We start from the raw sequence: 19,487 nt of genomic DNA on the forward strand, positions 1-19,487 counted from the left end.
TCCACTGGGGAAATTAAAACCGACATGAAAAGTTAGCCAAGCGCGTTCTGATCACAGCTATCCCTCCTTCTCTTCCTGGTTTTTATGCTTCCTGTTACCCAGCCAAGATCCAGACACGGGCGAGGCTTGAATGGCACCCGGCACCGCCCGGACTGCCTGTCCCACTCGCGGGGCCGCTCAGCCACAGAGGTCGGCGATTACGTCACACTGCGGTCGTACCTGAGCCGGACCGTGACGGTGCCGGGTTATACTTGCTTATGCAAAACACTAACTTTGAACAACATGTGCGCTGTTCTTAAGAAGCTGTTGAGTGCAGAAGAGGATCCTCCCTGCTGTCAACAGTATTGTGTATGGAGTTGATCCCCGCCGGAATGAAAACAGGACATTAAGAAAGGGTTTCAGAAATCAAATCATGTTTAAACGCCATAGTTACAGGCTGCAGAATTGGAGACTACTTTGTCTTCGTGCTATTCTGCTTCCTATGGGTCATATGCAGGTGGTTCGTATGAACACCTTTTGAGCAGTATTCCTTGCATCGCGAACGTATGTACACAGCGGTTCCGCCCTTATTCCAGTTGGTGCGTAATTGCGCATTACTCAAAAAGCCAGGGTTCATAAAAACACGATGAGCTGACTGCTTAGTTTATGGTCGTTTTTAAGTCGTGAACATTATCACAAATGGCGGTCTTTAAAATGCCTTTGGTTTGAAGGCTTTACAGTCTGTGTTCCCCTTGCAAAGGTATGGACCTCCAAATATTCGTGTCTGGAAACAAATGGCGTAAAGATGAGAAAGTGTGGAGGCCGTGAAAACATTCACAAATCATTTTATGCACAGTGCGGGTAGTTTGAGATCTCCAGGGCGTTTCGGGAAAACGCTATTAACTCGGAGCTAACTTGACCGCGGTCACCCCTGGTCACTCCTGTTCGCACAAGATGACGGTTTTGATTGAAAGAACGGTGGTTGTGATTCTGAAGGTGACGTAAGAGCATTGTGTATGGAATTGTGACATGGACCCTGGGTTTCGGGTCAGTTTTGCCATCGCATGACGCAAAGCGCCCCGTAGCGCATTAAACACCGAAAAACAGAGAAATCCGTTCACTCCGTTGAACTCCGTTCACTCCTTTAAAGCAGAACGCCTTTAGGGCGTATATATTTAACTGCGACGGCACGGAATGTACATTTCAATATTATCAGTAAATGTTTTAGCACGTAAGGTAGAGACCCTGTGAGAAACATTTTCAAACATTCGCAGCTTAAAGTCATTGCACAAAACGCAAAAGAGAAACGTGTGATTAAAGAGGAATACAAGCGTTCGGTTTTAACCTGATTTAATCCCTATAGCTAAAATGACGAGGGACCTAAACTGTCAGACTATAAATATTTTTAAGAGAAACCGCAGGCTTTATATAAGGAAACTACAACAGTAGGACATAAACAGGAACAGTGTGAAGATGGCAACATTAAGCGACGGGAACAGCCTTCCTAGCAGGACGCTACTATATAAACAGGTATTTTCACTTAGTGAGACAGGGGTTTTGCATGTGCATGGAGGAACCGCAAATAATGCCGGCCCGCTGGAACGTTTCTCCCTTGTCATGTGATGCTCCAGAACAGCTTCACGTCACTATCATGTGACTGGGGTTTCGTAGCCCCTCAGCTGACGCTAGCCGGATCACGTGACAGCACTTGGTCTCTCTCTCTCTCCCCCCCCTTCTTTCTCTCTCTCGAGGTCCAGGACGAGATTGTTGTTTCCATCATGGCGGACACGTGTGGTCAGGTGCTGCTGGGGTCGGGTCTCACAGTTCTCTCCCACCCGCTTATGTACATCAAGGTGCTAGTGCAGGTAAGGTACGAGGCGGGTGGGCTGTATCTGGCGGGGCGTGCTGGTGGCTGAAGCTCTTGTTAACTAACTTCGGCGGTGCCCGGTGCCTGCTAGCCATCTCCGGAAGAAGAAACCCCACAGACTGACCCATCCTGTTCTGTACGACATGGTCAGAGTGGAGGGAAAAGGGCATGTCGCGTTTTGCCGTAACGCCGCCTGGTTCCTTCAAAAAAAACATCGGCAGGCTAGCTGTGCCTTGAGCTGGGGGGGGGGGTCATGTGACGTCATTGTGACACGAGGAAGGACGTGTTTGACCTCTGCCTCTCGCTCGCGCAGTCCTGACACAGGCCCCGGGGACAGTGGGTCTGGGCGGAAATACAGCTGGTCAGGAGGCATTCAGTGTCCGTCTCACCTGATGCAGTGGCTGCATGCAGAAATACAGTGTAGTTCTGCCTCCTCCGCAACGTGCATCAACAAGTTCCCCGGAGGAATCCTATGGTATCCCAGGCCGTTGCTCCGAGCTCTCCGACGTGCGTGTTGTCCTTTGGCCCGATTGCAGCGCCCTGCAGGTCCCTGTTAGGAGTGTGCCGGCATGCTACCGGGGTCACCGGTAACCCCCTCCTTTCGTCAGAAGCTCAGCCCGTGTGACGACCACAGTCTCTAGCCAATGACACTCGCGATCTCGAGTTGTTGGACAGGACTGTCTTGTCAGGTGTACCTGCCCAGCGAAAGTGAAAGCGCGTTGAAGCTGACTCCCGACCCGCAAGATGGCTTAGGGAGCACGGCCGCGTTTTTGGAAGGTTATTTGCAGTGCCGTTAGTTTTCTGAACAGCGGCGTCTTGGAAGTTGGGATGTTCGGAATGTCTGAGCTGGACAGTGGATTTCGAATATGCGGTTTTGTTTGTGTTATGTGGAAAAGTTTGGGGTTTCTTGGAGGATGCTGCTTGTTGGAGAGTCTGATATTAAACATCCCCCTGAGCCCTCGAATGTTATCTGCTAGCTCTTCACATGACGGATTCCAAAACAGCAATGTCTTTTCCTTAACACAGTGACCAAAATAGTACACCATAATCAAACTGAGGCCTTGCTCTTAAATTCTCCTCCTAGGACTATAAATCTTAACAGTTTGCTCTTACTGGCTGGAAGATGTAAGCGATGTATCAGCATCAACTAGTACATATTTTTTAGAGTTGCCTCTCTTTTTCAAAATTCTGAGGAGCTTGCAGAGAGATCATGGCCTCCTAATAACCCCCCTCTCTGAACTGGCTTCATCACTCTGCTCTCCTCCCCACTGAGAGCTGGTGTGTGTGAGAGGACTGGAGCATCATCCAGGTGGGGCTGCACACTGGTGGGGGTGGAGGGGATCCCCATGACCTGTAAAGAGCTCTGAGTGGAGGGTCCAGAAAAGTGCCATATAAGTGTAAGGAGTTATTATTATTAGAATGTGTGTTTAGCAGCTGTGATGGCCCCATGTGTGTGCCATGTCATTTCTGCCTGCGCCCGCTGGTTGACGGGGAGCCTCTTGGAGACAGCCCAGCTCGTCTCAGCACAGCGCAGGCGGCACGTTTGCCTGGTTTGCGTGGAGAGCAAGAGCCCGATGCCGAGGGGCACCTGAAAGAGTCCCCTCACGTGTGGTTGTCGAGATCATTCCTTGCCGCTCCTCTGTTCGATGAAGTGGGAGTGGTGAATGACTTGGGGTGCCAGTGGCTCCCGGTTGACTTATTCCGCCCGTTTCTTCCCCTCTAGGTTGGGCACGAACCTCTTCCACCAACTTTAGGCAGAAACTTCTTTGGCCGGCAGGTTTACCAACTGCCAGGCCTTTTTGCCTACGGTAAGATTCAATTCCATTCAGTTTCTTTTTATATAGCGCCTTTCACAACAAGGTTGCCCCAAGGCGCTTAACAAAGCAAGCGGCCGTACACGTGAATACAGAACCGCAGACCAGAAGACAACGGAGGAGAGGAACCACAAACTCCTTAGTAAGGAGAAAAAAAACCTCTCGGGGTCCAAGGTACACTGGCTGCCCAATCCCTTTGGGCATGCTAACACTAGATAATTAAAAAAGGAATAAATGAATAAGGGTATTAATCCATCCATCATGTCTTCTGTATGTCAGTACTCCATGCAGATCTCTGTAGACCAGCAAAATCCTCCTAAACGATAGCTATATCCACGATGTCCCTCTCTGGCAGTGATGCAGCATCCAGCTCAGATGGTGCCCAGCCCGGGCGCCATTCGGACATGTGGGGAGGAGAATAGGATAGATCCTGGATTCAATTCAATCCAAGTTTTATTGTGGCATTGGGGAAATTGTTTTTGCAATAGAGCCAATGCACCTCCTAATCCTGTTTTCGTTGTTAAAAATCTATAAATGGATTTCTGTGACTATTGTGCCATGCGTTCAGTGTTTTTGTTTTGCAACATTAGCGGGAGTGTGGTTTGTGAAGCAGACTGCTGAGCTTATTCTTGCCTGGCTGGGATGTTTTCAGTTTTCGCTTTAACAGGACCGACTGCCTCTTGCTTTCTAGCTAAACACATAGTGAAGATTGATGGGAAGGCAGGTCTGTTCAAAGGCCTGGCGCCTAGACTTTGTGCTGGATCCATCGGGACCATCGTCCACAGTAAGGTCCTTCAGGTAGGATCACATTGCCGGTTATTATGGTGCAAAACAAAAAACTACGACTGGTAATACTTAACATGCAACCTCCCTTGATCCACTCCATCTGCAGCCAACAGTCTTTAATTATTTAACTCACCCCATTATTTATCTGTTAGGGTGCTGGTGGTGTCAAAAGTGTTGCTGTGGAGTGGACTGAATGGGCCCTGTGATAATTACTGCTCCACCAGCTCCGCTCAGAGATGTTCACGTGCTGAATTCAGTCTCAGTGCGAAGTGGAGCGACCCCAGCCTTCTTTCAGTTCGTCGTTATTTTTTAATTGGCTTATTTTTTTTTTTGCAAAGTCTGCCTCTTCGTTCAGCACTCCGACTGTGGCCTGAAGTAGTGGCTGGAAACCGGAGTGCAATTTTACCACTCTCATAAGGTCACTTATACAATTTCTTGCATTAGGAATTTGTCTTTTCACATACCCCAGCTTGCTCTCCATGTGACACACAGACAGGGAGAGAAGCTAGGGGTCAGAGCGCAGGGTCAGCCATTGTACAGCGCCCCTGGAGCAGCTGGGGTTAAGGGCCTTGCTCAGGGGCCATGGGATTTGAACCAGCAACCTTCCAGCCGCAGAGCCACTGCTCCGCCTTAATGTGATGGTGAGGAGAGAGAGGCTGTCTGCATCTCCTTGCAAAGCCTTCAAAGCCTTTGACTGAACACTGGCTGTGTGTACAGAGACCTGGGCATCTGCCTAATGGCCAGGGTGGTGTGTGATAGGATCACAAACCTGTGTCAAGCTTCGCTCTGTCTGGCCTTTAATTTGTAGTTCTTTGTGGGCCTGGTTATTTCAAGAACAAAACTGAAGTTAACAGTCTAACAAGCTAGATGACAGTCTAGAAAAAATATGTATGGGGGTCCCCTTTTAATTTTCCATTGGGCCTTCTGGAGGATTTGTGTTTGCTTATCTCAGTCTTTTTTTTACAGAGATACCAGGAACAAGAAAAAAATAATGAGGTATGTGTTGTTTTTACTGTTGGCTTTTGAAAACAGCAACGGCAGGAGAAAGCCTGGATATTACTATATATGGTATCGTATATAGTAATATATATTGTATATGGTTAAAGGTCGACTTGTAGTGTGTAAAGGAACAAGGCTTTAGAATACAGACAGATGCTCTCAATTGCTCACCCATCTTTCCTTTGTGTTCAAGCCTGTACAGTTATTTCATTTTGAAGTGTTAAATAAGTACAGTGCCTATAACCTTATGTAAAAGGTCATATCAAAGATCAAACCAGTTGACTGTTATTTTTATTTTTTTTAGGAGTCAGGAAACTGCAAGAAAGATGACATCTCGTCACTACAGCAAGTTGTGAATGAGGTGTGTGAATTTCAGTATAATGAGAGAGGCCTCTGAACCAGCGCAGCGTTTTCTACCATTAATATACCTTTACTTCAAAATGTTTTACAGTTATTTTTTTTTTATTCTGCATGCTTCTGTTCCCAGCTGAACTTCATAGTTTCATTATGGAGCTCTTTCCCTGCCTCAGTGTAATTCCGGCTGTCAGAACAGGGCAGCACAGGGATTTTGGGAAGGGAAAACCTTCCGAGTTAGCTGGAGAGCGCATGAGTCATGCAGCAGCTGCTAAATAATGGGCTGAGTGCACAGAGTAACGTCTGGAGTCAGACAGAGGCCCGGGTCAGGTCAACACCTTGAGCCAAAGGCTTATCGCAAAATCCAATCCCGGTGCCTGTTGGAGGGTCTCTGTTTGAGGATGAAGCAGGAAACCTTGGGCTGGCAGACAGCCCCCAGTCCAGCGTGGGGGTTAGTAACGCGCTTTGGTGTAGGAGATGTTGTGATTGGATCCAGGCTGCGTCTTTGCAAAACGTGCCAAGGACCATAAGGGTTACATAGATCTCTCTCATCTGTTTTCTGATTCCTTCCTTAGATTTCACCCCCACACATTGTTTTGTTTCTCTCCTATAGGGGGTTAGGCTACGCATGTTCATCTACTTGGAAGTTTTCAGTCTACACATTTCCGAAGCCGAAGTGCTGATTTTGTTCCGTGTTTTCATTTCGGCTCCTTTGATCTCTCGCGCCGCGCGGCACGTGATGTTTGTGTTTTCGTTGTTAAAGTTGCTTTCTCTTTCCCCTTATCGCAGACAACCAAAGAGATGGTAGCACGTTCCTGTGCCACGATTGTCACTCACCCCTTCCATGGTAACTGCACTCTCTCTTGCTGAGCCCGTGTGTTTGTCATCTGCATGCACCCTCCTCTCCATTCACCAGCATACTGTAGAGAAGTGGACACACACAGCAGATGGGTTCATTTCCTTTGAACAACTGGACTGTAGTTTGTGGGATGTTCTTTTTTATATTATTTATTAAACAAGTTTTAATGTCAAGATCTTTGTTTTTGTCAATTGCACCTTTAAAACTGATTAAAACCCGTCTTTCCAGCTCGTTTCCTGTTTCTTTTGTCTGGCTAGTGCTAGTTTAGCCATCAATCTGTGATTTTTATTTGGAACGTCTGTGTGTTACGGGAGAGGTCTGCTGTACCATTAAAGCTTTCTTTCTCTTTTAGTTATCACTCTGAGGTGTATGGTGCAATTTATTGGAAGGGAAACCAAATACAGGTTAGTTGTCGAAGGGGCCCCTTGTTGTTTTCTTTCTCTGTACCTCATTCTGTTTGCTCATGTTTTTTTCATTGTGTTTTTCCCCAGCGGGGTGTTCGACTCCATTGTAACCATCTACAAGGAAGAGGGAATTCTGGGATTTTTTGCGTAAGTATGGCACTGGTGATTAGAGCAAGCAGGGAGCGCCTGGAATTTTTCTTTGGTAGTATCTGGTAGAACCGCAGTTAACCAAATACATATTCCCAGGGGAATCTTGCCAAATAAGTTGATATTTTATCCTTTAGGGGCGTAAGCACAAGTATAATTTGACACAAGAGAGCTCTTACGGGTTTTTGTGTAACGTGTTTGTATTTTTTCCAGTGGCTCATCCCACCTCCTTTAAACCGTAGAATCCCTGTCTCATCTACAAATTACACTTTGACGAAAATGTTTTTTTTTTAAGTTGTGAAACTATGATCTATCTCGCAATGACTGTGAAGCAAGCAGAGGCAGAGATGTATGTGAACATTAATCTGTTACAACCTCTTGTCCTCTACCAGGGGTTTAATTCCTCGCCTGCTAGGTGATATTTTGTCATTATGGATCTGCAACATGCTCGCACACCTTGTCAACACCTATGCAATAGACAGCTCTGTAAGTACAGTCGCACCTCCTTGGGCAAAATCTGCTTTAAATTTTTTTTAAAACGTTGTGCACATAGTAAATCCCCCAGGATTATGGCAACATCTGTAAATCAAATATTTTGTCACTGTTGCATGCACATCGCAGGATTCAAGATAGGATCTCTATATGTCATGCTATTCTAGAGTCTTGTTTCAGCTGTTTTCTCCAGGTGTAAATGTGTGAATCTCGCGTTTGCCTCTGTTGCGGGATTAGGATTCAGACAATCTTGCTGCTCTTTCTCTGCATGTAAAAACCAGGTTTGAAGAGCAGGCAGTTTGCCGTTTGCAAGAAACAGAAGTGCTCTTTGGCAGACTTTCAGAAGAAAAACTGCCAAAGTTGTACCCTCTACCTTTCTTCTTTAGATCGTGTGTAGTAATGTGTCTTTACCAGAACATTATGAGAAGCTAGTAGGAAACCTTTTTGTAGGCGGTTGTGATCGAAGATTCTTAACATGCTTCTTTTTTTTACAATCTGATGCAGATGAACCACATGGGAGAAATAAAGAACTGCTCTCAGGCCATCACAGGTGTAAGTAAATCTATTTGATTCAGAATATATATTTTATGATCGTCTTAAAATACCTAAAAGAGGGGAGGCCAACCCTCTTCCACCGTGCAGTCTTAAATCAGCAATTTGCAGTTTTGGAACAAGGGAATTTGGATTGGTTCAGAAAGTTAATTGGGTCAATTAAGGCAGGAATGGCCAGCTGTTTTCTTTGAGAGCTATAGGGTGCTTGTGCTTTCATGTCCATTGACCTGTAAACTACCTAATTGAGGAATTTGCCTGCTTCAGTGATCAGAACAAAATGGTTCCAAGTGTTTCGAAATTGTGGTGCAAGGGTGGCCCATAGAAACCTAATGGAGTGTGGCTCTGTAGGTTCAGGGTTGGCCAGCACCATGGCCTAGACTGTAAACGTTTACAGCCTATTTCGGTATTGAAAACTGCACACTGTGTGCCTTTCAGTAGTATTCTGATAATGCACCAAATAACGAAACTGCCTGATTTTAAAGCAGTATGCAGGCCTTCTTTGTAATTCCCAGCACTGTTTGTTTTCCTCTTTCAGTTCTTTGCGAGCATGCTTACGTATCCCTTCATGTTGGTGTCCAACTTAATGGCAGTCAACAGCTGTGGGTAAGTGTTAAAATTGCTGCCAGCAAAGCAGTGTGGGTACTGGCAGCCAGGGCCTGATCCAGACGCCTGCTGACAGTGATGTCACACCTGACCTGGGGGAGAGGGAGGTAGTGACTGTACCAAGCTCTGTATTGGCTCAAGAAGTAATTACATATTGTTGTTCTTATTACAGTGTAATTTGCACCGCTGTAACAATTTTCTTTTTTCTTTCCAGCCTTGCGGGCGGCCTTCCACCTTATGCTTCAGTATATCCTAACTGGGTGGAGTGTTGGAGGCACCTTAGCAGAGAGGTAATTCGACTTGTCGTTAACAGAAAAAACGTTTTATAATTAGGGTTGAGAATTCATGTTTTTACAGTATCGTGGGATTCTCTTGCTTCTGTTGGAAGGGAGGGAATCTCTTAAGCAGTTAATATTTTTAATGAGATCATCTTCAGAGGTATTTTAGGTTTTCCTGCTTGTTTTAAGGTATTTTTGCACTGTGGTACATACTTGGGAAGTACCAAGAGTTAGTCTTCTTAGTCTACGCAATTTAAATGATTACTTTCTGGAACGTTAGCGCCAGCCACTGCAGGGGTCTTGAACCCTGGTATTGAAGAGCCCCAGTCTGCTCAGTCTGGGGTCTCAAACCCTTGTTCTGTAGACCCTCAGTCCAGCAGGTCTTACACATCACCTTAAATCATCAGGTTCTAAGGACCTAAACAGGTGCTTTGTTCAGTGAAGTCATTAAGACATCATTTGAAACAAAAACGAGGACAACTTGCAGCCCTGAAGGACCAGATTTGCCTTAACTAGACAAATTACTTGCATAATTGATCAATAGCGAACATGTCCCTAACCTTTAAAGAAAGGAAGATTTAGGATGAAATGTACATTTTACTGGATTGGGACACTGCAGGACCAGGGTTGTGGAGACTGCTGCAGAGTGGACTCCTCCAATGTCGCTCATTCAATTCGCGACAGTATCGTGGATCATGACACCTCTCTCCCTCTGTCTTCACAGGGCAACACGAGCAGAGGGAACAGTCTATTCTTCCGAAAGGTGCCGGCCGGGAAGACATACGCCGTGGACCAGCAGAGATTTTTTTAAATGATCGTGGAACAGAATCGAATCTAATTGTAATGACCTAACGTAATATTTGAGGAATGAAATGGAAATTATCCGATTGTTTGTATATGCATTTGTTTACAGCAACGTGCTCAAGGTTTTTTTAAAAAAATCAATCTGTCAAATTCTGAAACCAGTAAAGATGTTTATGCATTATTTTATGACAATGAGAGCTGCTTTGATTGTAAAGAAATATATTTTAATTTTTTGTCATCTATAAAAGTACATATAAAGAAAGGGTTCAGGTAGAAGTTCTGTACAACCCAACAGAAATGTGCATCTTAAAGACCCACAATTCAGCTGCATGTTTTGCTGTAGCTACGTGTTTGTGCTTGGGATCAAGCTAAACACTTAACTGTTGTTTTACATCAGTTTTATTGTGTCGGAGTACTTATTGTCTTGTGTCAGCATGGGTGCTTGAGTTTTCAGATTGAATTGAAGTTAACTGGTCTCGGTAGTTGTTAGCTACCTCAGACATAACGCAAATTTGGTCACAAAGAATAAGTCTTTTTTACTGCAGCTTCATATTGGGTATCGGCTGTATATACTCTTTCACCTCATGTGCACATGAAATATAATAGATGTGTGGAGTTCTGTGAAATGTTCGAACTGTAAGATTGTCCATCTGCTCATTAAAGAACTTAGGATCAAAATGAATTGCAGAGATCATGCAAGCTGTTGGAGTCAAAAAGGTCATTGTAGATCTTTTCTGAAGTGTCATTCTTTAAGAATAGTACCTTTGGTGAGCATTTGCGAGCCTTACAATAAAGAGGGATCCCAGTAATAGATAAAAAGTCCTGAAACCAATGCAATAATAAAATGAAAATTTAACGGACATGCTTGTGAAGAAGGCAGTGCTGGTGTTTTTATTTTCATTTTTTTCCCAACGTATTCAGCTATCATTTTCAGTTTCATTTATTTTCACAAGGTTAATCTTCGCTGAATTATCTTCCCGAACGTCAGTAGCCTGAATCGGGAATCTTAAGAGAATGCTACTTTGTAGAGAGAGACAGGAGAATGGCTTCTGAGCTGCAGATAAATATGCACGTTGAAGCTGATTATAATTCATACACATCCACGCAGTCGAGAAAAGGTGTTGGTGTGGAGCACACATGGCAAAAACTGAAAAAGACTTTAGCGCATTAAAATGAGGGCGTGTGCTAAAACTCTGCGACTTTGATTTATCTTCCTACCTTGTGTCTTTTTACTGACATTTTAAGAAGTAACGCAGAACTAGCGCTTAAGTCCAAGAAGCTACTTCCATTGATCTTCTGGAGCCGAATTCCGATCCGGGACAGAGCTGAGACAAGAGATTGGACAGCAAAATGTGAATGGCCACAGCGTGGAACTTTTTTTTTTTACTTTTAGTTATCCGTTTTACCAGTACTTCTTTCTATATACACTTATAGTACGAATCGCAGCAACAGGGTGCAAGTTGTGGCTCTACATCCTGACTGATGCCAGTCCACCGCCTGCTGTCGTCTGTGAGACCTGCAGCTCAAGAAGAGAGTATTTTCCAAAAGCCTTTTTTCGAAATAAAGTTCCGTTTGTTTTAGTATAAATATCTGCTTATCCTGCACAACACATTTTAACCACTGCAACATTGTTTAAAAATGCTAGAAACAGTCATTACAATGGGGGGAAATAAGAGTATAGAGTTGATTTATTTCTTGCTCCTTGAATTTTACTTTTTGTTGGCAACTTTTTAGTAATTGGAAATGTTCTAAATATAAACTAAACGTTACTTTAGTTTAGTTATCGTTATGCTGTTCCAGGCATTTAAAACCACACACGCTCGTCTACGCGTTGAGCTGTGTGAAGTTCTGACATGCGCACTTCATGTAACTTAAAGTTTGTATTGTATACCGCAGATTCGACATTTTATTTAAACTACATAGACACTTAAAATGCCTGTAGTTTAGTTTTTATAGCTATTATATATGTTTATAATATTATAAATTAATTTTCCAAATATTTTCAAAATATATATGTCAGTATCTGTAAAAAGATTAAGATTGACGAGTTTACTCCAAATCAGAAATTCCAAAATGGCGTCTCTGAATGACAGATCAGTTTGGGATGAGGTTGAGGTTTGTGATAATATATCCTTATTAAGACTGTTATTTTTTAGTGCTTGTCTACTAAAGAGTTGCCGGGATGTGCGTGTGGATAAATCTCGAAGGATATAAGTGTATCTATACAATTCAACCGTGTATTCCTTTTGTAACATAATAGCCCTTTGCCGGGGATGGCCTGTTTGCATTCTGGAGAATGACACAGGGAAACTAAATTAACTGCACATGAGATACAAACTGTAACTGTAGCTGTGTGAGTAGAAATGCATGAAGATTTCATTTACTCAAGTATTAGATTTCGCTTCGTGACAGCGTTTGTAAGGTAAAATTGTTCCAGTTTATCGCTCTTTGTCATCTACGCCGAGAGAGGTGAGAAACAGTAACTAACAAGAGCTGAGGAACAATACAAGGTCTGCCTGATAGTTTCCTTTTATTGTGTTGTCAAGATACTACACAATGGGGGGGATACACAATAAATATTCAGTTTTATATGTTATTTAAACAGGAATAGTAATCCAGGAATTGTAATTAGCTCTTACGTTTTCAAAGTGAGCATTCTTGTCCAGACAGCTATTGATATGGATTGTCCCCTCTTCACACTCTTTTGAATATGTTTCTGGTGTATGTATTCTTTGCGTTTGCCTAATTGGATTTTTAAGATCGGTTATGTAAATACAGCTGTAAATAAAGCACTGGGCGATTCATTCCTTTGCCGCCTGAAGAGTTGAGATTGTAGTTCTGGCTGGGCAGCGGTGTAATGAAATCTGGTATCTTTTGATATTTTGTTGGTTGTACTTGGTTAGTAGGTGGAAATTAATGTCGATTTTGCTTAATGATGTTTTAGGCACGCTACATAAAGAAACAACAATAACCCATATTTGATGCATTAATTAAAAAAGCACGCTACTTTCTTTCACCGCCTTTCTGTCTCTGTATTACCTTTAACCTGTTACCTTTCACCTCATAGGATGGGATAGGTGAGGAGGTGCTCAAAATGTCCACTGAGGAGATCATTCAGCGGACACGCCTCTTGGACAGTGAAATTAAGGTTGGTATGTTATTCCAGGAGGGTTCAGGGCTCTTAACCCTGGCCCAGTTGAGCATAAATTCTCCACCTAGGTTAATGTCACTGTTGTTTCCTTGAGCAATGTACTTGCCCAGCAAGTAGCAAGCTCATTGTATGTGGTAAAGAACACTCTGTCTAAGTGATATTGCACAGTGTAAGATAATATTTTCTCAATTGACCTATCTTGACAAATAAAGCTTTATTTTTTAAACTGATCCACCTTTTGTCAGGTTTTATGAATATTAATCATTTGAGATGTGCATGTTATATTTTCAAAAGTTAAAGTCGTTTTCTTTAGGTTTCAGCTTGTTTTTATTGCAAAGGAAAGTATTTTCAATTACGCAAATTACAATATGGAATAATTTCTCTTCCTGTATGAGTGGAGCGAACAGACGAATTTGAAGCGGGGGGCCATTGCACATCGTAAGCTACTCCTTGTCATGTGTTTAAATGTATTTATTTTTTTAATCAGATAATGAAAAGTGAGGTCTTGAGAGTTACTCATGAGCTCCAGGCCATGAAGGATAAAATCAAAGAGAACACTGAGAAGATTAAAGTGAACAAGACACTGCCATACCTCGTCTCCAATGTCATTGAGGTGAGTGTGGCCCACTGACCGTGATTGACCTCTTTTGAAATGACTGCCTTCAGTAAGACATGTCACTGAAGGGCTTTTGTTTCTGAGAAAGTATATGTACAGTTAATTGTGCGGTAGCATAGAAAAAGTGGATTAACGCTGCCATTTTCAATTTGCACTGTTAGCACTTAACCCCGCTCAGAATAGATAGTGTAAACACTAATGGATCAGAATACATGTACCATTTGCTGCAGGTGCACAGTATTTAAAAGTGGCAGTGTAAACATAAAGGATCAGCAGCTGGCACAAAAGCATTTCTGACAACAGTACTGCAGAAACCATCAGTGGTCTACATTAGTTTGTAGGAAACAACATTCCTGTATCAATGTTGTGTTTTTCAGTGGTATGATGTAGTATGTCATCGCACAAGATTCTAATTCTGCACTAACTGCCTGTGCAAAGTCCTCAGGGTGATGCATAGTTGATCCGTTGAGGAGCAGACTGTAAATGCAACACTACAGATGGGGGTGGTTTCCAGAACCTTTGATTTTGATCAGAAATACGCTACCAATGAATCTATTGTCTGTTTTAGTTGTTGGATGTAGATCCAAATGATCAAGAGGAAGATGGAGCCAATATTGATCTGGATTCCATGAGGAAAGGCAAATGTGCCGTGATAAAAACATCAACACGACAGGTAGGACTCAGTGCCTGAGTATTGGTACTTGCATTTGTGTTTTTTGTAGTATATTGAAATATACGCACACAGAACTAAACATACGGATTAAAGTCAGATTTTAGCCTGCTCAAAACGAGGCCGAGTGTTAAGTTATCAATTTTGTGCCCGTTCGTTTTGTTACATTACCAGCACACATTTTAATAACAGAAATAATCATTTGCACTGACTGCAATTATTTTCTGCCCTGATAGCTGCTGTTTATTCAAACTTAATTAAAAAAATGATCTAACACGTTTTAAGTTATTTTATTGTATGGTGTGTCTCTTGTAGACTTACTTCCTCCCTGTAATTGGTTTGGTTGATGCAGAGAAACTGAAGCCAGGAGACCTTGTGGTAAGTGTACATTTGTTCTGTTCTTGTGGAATACAAATGTGTTTAGCGCAGTTGACCACAATGGTGTTAGTCAGTTGCTGAGGCAGTGAGCTCTCCTACTATATCTTCAGTATGCTAGACACATACTGCACAGAGATGCAATTCAGTGACCGAAGCATAACATCCGCAGGTTTTCCACCCAGTCCCTTATGCAAATAAACACTGATATGAAATACCAAGATGGACGAGTTTTTCTGTTTACTGGGTTCATCAAGTAGGTTTGTTAGTGGTGTTATGCTAGTGATGCTCTTTTGAGAAGCCATACCTTTACCCAGGGATCCCCAATCCTGGTCTTGGGGGGCTGGTGTCTCTGTAGGGTTCCTTGGTCTCTTTAAAGCAGGGGTTCCCAAATACTGTACGTTCCTGGGGACCCACACACCTGCTGGTCTGCTCATTGTGGCCAAGGTCTCTACTTAAATTAATCCTTAATTGAGCCAATTAAGCCAACATACTAGTTGTAACCTTTGAAAGTTTCTTTTTCCTTCTCAAAGATTCATGATTATAAGTTTCTTAGGAAAACCTACATACATGCCAGCCCAAACCCTACAACCCTGCCTTAAGTGCAGAATATTTTATCAGTCTGGTTATTACCAAATACCAATACATCAAATGTCTCAATGTGTGATTTTTAAAATTGCACTGGGGGACACTTTGATTTGCATGTCCTCTACCTGCAGGTGGGCGTCCAGGGCCCATCGATCCTTCTTTATGCAGTGTTTTGTTTTCCAGTTTAGAAGTGTGGGGTGCTCTTTTCCCATTGCTGTGATCTTCCCGTTCTCCCAGGGGGTGAACAAGGACTCGTACCTGATCCTCGAGACCCTGCCCACGGAGTACGACTCCCGAGTGAAGGCCATGGAGGTGGACGAGCGTCCCACTGAGCAGTACAGCGACATCGGAGGGCTGGACAAACAGATCCAGGAGGTCAGACCTGCCGGGGAGCTATTCCAACGCAGTTCAAAAACGCTGAATGTTTTTGTTTTGTTTTTTTTTTCCACCTTTGGTTTTAGTACCGAGTTTTCATCTTTCCTATTATCGTAGATATACCTGACTGCAGCTATGGAGTCCTAGATGCAGTATTTCCAAGAAGCTGTGGAAAGTGGTTGTGGAGTGACTTAATGACCTGTGTCTTTGCAGCTGGTGGAGGCCATAGTTTTGCCCATGAACCACAAGGAGAAGTTTGAGAACTTGGGGATCCAGCCTCCAAAGGGGGTGCTGATGTACGGCCCTCCAGGAACAGGCAAGACGCTGCTGGCCAGAGCCTGTGCAGCCCAGACCAAGGTAGAGGAACATGGTGTCATAGCTCCTGCAGGTTTTGCTTTCCTCTGATGTCCTTCCAGTTTGGAGGCGCAACACCTGCTTTGCTGCCCGGGGTGATCGACAGACAGGCACCTGAACCCATCAAGTCTTCTAACCTGCTGCAGCTTGCGGGAGGGTTATTGCCAAATTGGAGGGGAGAGACCTCCTTCACTGATGTCCTCACAGCTGCCTGCGAAGTTAGCAGAGCTGTGTCCAGTGAACCGTAGCCCTGCCCGCCTGCCTGGGCCTTTGCCATGGAAATCTCATTCACAGCTGGCTTGTACAGCAATTCCTAACACTGGTCCAGGGGGGACACTCATCTGCTAGATGTGTCCAGCTGAAAACCACCTCACAAGCGCTAATGGATGAAAAAATATCCAAAATGTTTCCCAGGGAACATTAAGTCTCAAGCTTGCTTAACCTTATTAGTCACCAAATAACTATCAAGAGGTGATCGGTTTATGATGTTCAAACACAGGTTGGAATGACAAAGTATTAAACGTGCCTAAACCTACGCAGTGAGCTTTTATTCTGCATACATTTCTGACAAAGCGCCTTAATGGGAGGGGGATCAGGGAAATTTGGTCATAGCAACATAAATAGTAGCAATCATAAAAACCGCTCACTGCAATGGTAAATCAAAGCAAACTCAAAATATGCCACAAATAGAAGACTGAAATCAAGTAGCAATTGATCAGCAGTTTTATGTGATCTGGTAAGACGTATGGCTGGTGGAAAAACATCATTGCTTCATGTCTCTACCCTAGAGTTGAGTATACGTCTCAAATACCTGCTGATTTTTTTTTTTTAATTGGAGGCTTGAATCTAGTGCTTATAAAGAAATTTTCTCTGCAGGCCACATTCCTGAAGCTGGCTGGCCCACAGCTGGTCCAGATGTTTATTGGAGATGGAGCCAAACTGGTGCGAGACGCTTTTGCTTTAGCCAAAGAGAAAGCTCCCTCCATCATCTTCATTGACGAGCTGGATGCCATTGGCACCAAACGGTGAGTGTGTAGTAAAAATGCAGGGGGACAGCTCCACAGTGTCTTTTATTGTAGGGATCTACAATGACTGAGGACACTGCTGTCTGCTTAAGACATTGTGCGTGTTTGCTTGCTCAAAATAACAGTGTACCAGTATCTCTTACTACTGTATTTCAGGTATTTGTAATATCCCATTGCAGCATTCACCTTATTATTTATTAAGTGAATGGCCACAGTTTTATATTGACAAAAATGAAAAGTGACTAAAATAATGAAATTACTAAAATGAAAAATACAAAACAGTAGTTCAAATACAGTAGGAAAAAATATTTGTCTTGTATGGTTTCAGACCAGAACTGTTGTCTTAGTTATTTTGGTTCTTTGCTCCTTAGTAAAATTATGGTAAAGGTATATATTAGAATTCTATTAACACCTTTTTGTTTTTTGTAATGATACAACAATTCTCACCTAAAGATGTAAAGTAAAAGGCTTTTTAAGCAACAAGTAATTATTTTTATTAAGTTCATTGCTAACTTTGACATATAGAAAATTGCACAGCTCCAACATCTTGACAGAATAGTATTCATTAACACATTCTCGAATAGTGCAGAAAAAAACATCAGCTTTGTGCGATGGTGTGTTCCAGGTTTGACAGTGAGAAGGCAGGGGACCGTGAGGTTCAGAGGACTATGCTGGAGCTTCTCAATCAGCTCGATGGCTTTCAGCCCAACACGCAAGTCAAGGCAGGTCTTTCCTGAAACAGCACAAAGTCCAGGAATCTGGATCAGTGGAGTGTAGCCTACTGCAACAGCGCTGTGACCCAGCTCTTCTGTTCCCACTGAAGTTTCCATCTTGCCAAACGGAAGAAATGACATTCAGCTGACTGAGATGTATTATGCTTCTCTGTCGAAGATGCATGAGCTGCCACGAGCAGCATCTTATCCTTTACGTATCTGATCACCATAGTCTGTGAGATATGTTTGAGCGGTGTGCTTTTTCATGTAATGGGCTGCCACAAAATTTTCAAAATACTCAAAAGGAGTGTTTAAAAAAAATGAGATACTAAGTGAGATCTTGCCCTCTTTTTAACAGTTTCCATTATAAAAGCAGTGACTCATGTAAAGAGAGACCTGGCCTGTTTGTTTCCTTTCATCGTCCTGTATTCCCGTCTGCCTTGCAGGTCATTGCTGCCACCAACAGAGTAGACATCCTGGACCCGGCTCTCCTGCGCTCCGGGAGGCTGGACCGCAAGATCGAGTTCCCCATGCCCAACGAGGAGGCCAGGGCTAGAATCATGCAGATTCACTCTCGCAAGATGAACGTTAGGTAGGCTTGGCGCCAGGGCTGCGCTGTTCCTGTGCCCCATGATTACCAGTTTATTTGGCTGAAGCGACTGACATTTGCGCCTGTTTACGCGGCCGGTTGTTTCACTTGGAGCGATTGCTGGGGTGAGGCACCTTGCTCGAGGGCCCAACAGCTGCGTCTCACCTGCGATTCGGGCCCACAGGCTTCCGGTCTCAAGTCCAGAGCCCTGAGCAGCACTGCACCCTGCTGCCCTGCTCTTCTGTGCTATGTGTAAATAACCTGTGCGTTTCCTCCCATCTTTTCAGTCAAGATGTAAATTACGAGGAGCTGGCTCGATGTACAGATGATTTCAATGGGGCCCAGTGCAAGGCCGTGTGTGTGGAAGCTGTGAGTAGTAGCTGAATTTCATGTTTCTTTAGCACAGCACTTGTTTGCTAGCAAATATTGCAATAATTAATCTTCATATTTAATAATAATCAGTGATTTATTGATGATAATTGAAATATCAGTGATCGTTAATATGGAAATCATTGCTTTTATAGTGGCTGAAAATAGTGCTTTTAATATGTGAAAATACTGCTTTTATGAAAGTCATTACTTTTATAGTGATTGAAAGCTCTTGCATAGCTATATGTGTAGCTAGTTCTTTCAATCATTTAGCATTTTTGTGCAGTGTTCTTTTTTCTTGATGGGGGAAAATGCAAACGGTTGATATGCAGCTGGGTAAATCTGGCTGGTTTTCTGCCCTGCGGACGGATGTGTCCCTTTCATGCCCCGTTTCTCCTCTCTCGCACAGGGCATGATCGCACTGCGCAGGGGGGCCACCGAGCTCACCCACGAGGATTACATGGAGGGCATTCTGGAGGTGCAAGCCAAGAAGAAGGCCAACCTGCAGTACTACGCTTGAGTGGCCTCGGATCTGAGGTGGGGGGAGACAGGGAAGGGCTTTGGAGTGTGGGTATTTGTGTGTGTGACTGAGCACAACCGAGACAATGAGTCTGTATTGCAATGTCTGGTCTTGTACTATACAATTCTGTTGTCTTACAAGTTACACAAGAATTAAAGCTTTTTTTTTCCCATTGATGCTCGTTCGGTTGCTTTGATCTTTCCA

The 19,487-nt window shown here is 43.5% G+C and overlaps 2 protein-coding genes across 2 annotated transcripts; both read left to right on the top strand.

Moving 5' to 3' along the window:
- Positions 1-1,529: 1,529 nt before the first annotated feature.
- mtch2 (mitochondrial carrier homolog 2) lies at positions 1,530-10,798 on the top strand. The gene is made up of 13 exons (XM_088611732.1): positions 1,530-1,844; positions 3,570-3,654; positions 4,352-4,458; positions 5,413-5,442; positions 5,750-5,806; positions 6,589-6,646; positions 7,011-7,062; positions 7,150-7,209; positions 7,602-7,695; positions 8,206-8,253; positions 8,789-8,856; positions 9,071-9,146; positions 9,859-10,798. Exons 1-13 carry the CDS (start codon positions 1,602-1,604, stop codon positions 9,943-9,945), a joined length of 1,065 nt encoding a protein of 354 aa, XP_088467858.1. The 5' UTR covers positions 1,530-1,601; the 3' UTR covers positions 9,946-10,798.
- A 1,117-nt stretch (positions 10,799-11,915) lies between these two features.
- Positions 11,916-19,457, top strand: psmc3 (proteasome 26S subunit, ATPase 3). The gene is made up of 12 exons (XM_088611730.1): positions 11,916-12,053; positions 13,006-13,086; positions 13,577-13,702; positions 14,274-14,378; positions 14,691-14,753; positions 15,576-15,713; positions 15,927-16,070; positions 16,944-17,092; positions 17,718-17,814; positions 18,252-18,397; positions 18,682-18,763; positions 19,173-19,457. The coding sequence occupies exons 1-12, from the start codon at positions 11,952-11,954 to the stop codon at positions 19,281-19,283; spliced, it is 1,344 nt and encodes a 447-aa protein (XP_088467856.1). The 5' UTR covers positions 11,916-11,951; the 3' UTR covers positions 19,284-19,457.
- Positions 19,458-19,487: the final 30 nt, after the last annotated feature.

This window comes from Lepisosteus platostomus, chromosome 18 (genome assembly GCF_059453375.1).
Source record: "Lepisosteus platostomus isolate fLepPlt1 chromosome 18, fLepPlt1.hap1, whole genome shotgun sequence".
NCBI classification, from domain to species: Eukaryota; Metazoa; Chordata; class Actinopteri; order Semionotiformes; family Lepisosteidae; genus Lepisosteus; species Lepisosteus platostomus.

What these genes read in the sequence shown, in the direction of transcription:
- mtch2 (XM_088611732.1), top strand. Translation starts at nt 1,602, where the DNA reads ATGCTCCAGAACAGCTTCACGTCACTATCATGTGACTGGGGTTTCGTA. An exon ending in TCCACAGTAAGGTCCTTCAG is followed by an intron (nt 4,459 to 5,412) that starts GTAGGATCACAT and finishes TTTTTTTTACAG; the next exon opens with AGATACCAGGAACAAGAAAA. An exon ending in GGAATTCTGGGATTTTTTGC is followed by an intron (nt 7,210 to 7,601) that starts GTAAGTATGGCA and finishes GTCCTCTACCAG; the next exon opens with GGGTTTAATTCCTCGCCTGC.
- psmc3 (XM_088611730.1), top strand. Translation starts at nt 11,952, where the DNA reads ATGTCAGTATCTGTAAAAAGATTAAGATTGACGAGTTTACTCCAAATC. An exon ending in TAAAAACATCAACACGACAG is followed by an intron (nt 14,379 to 14,690) that starts GTAGGACTCAGT and finishes TGTCTCTTGTAG; the next exon opens with ACTTACTTCCTCCCTGTAAT. An exon ending in TCTCGCAAGATGAACGTTAG is followed by an intron (nt 18,398 to 18,681) that starts GTAGGCTTGGCG and finishes CCATCTTTTCAG; the next exon opens with TCAAGATGTAAATTACGAGG.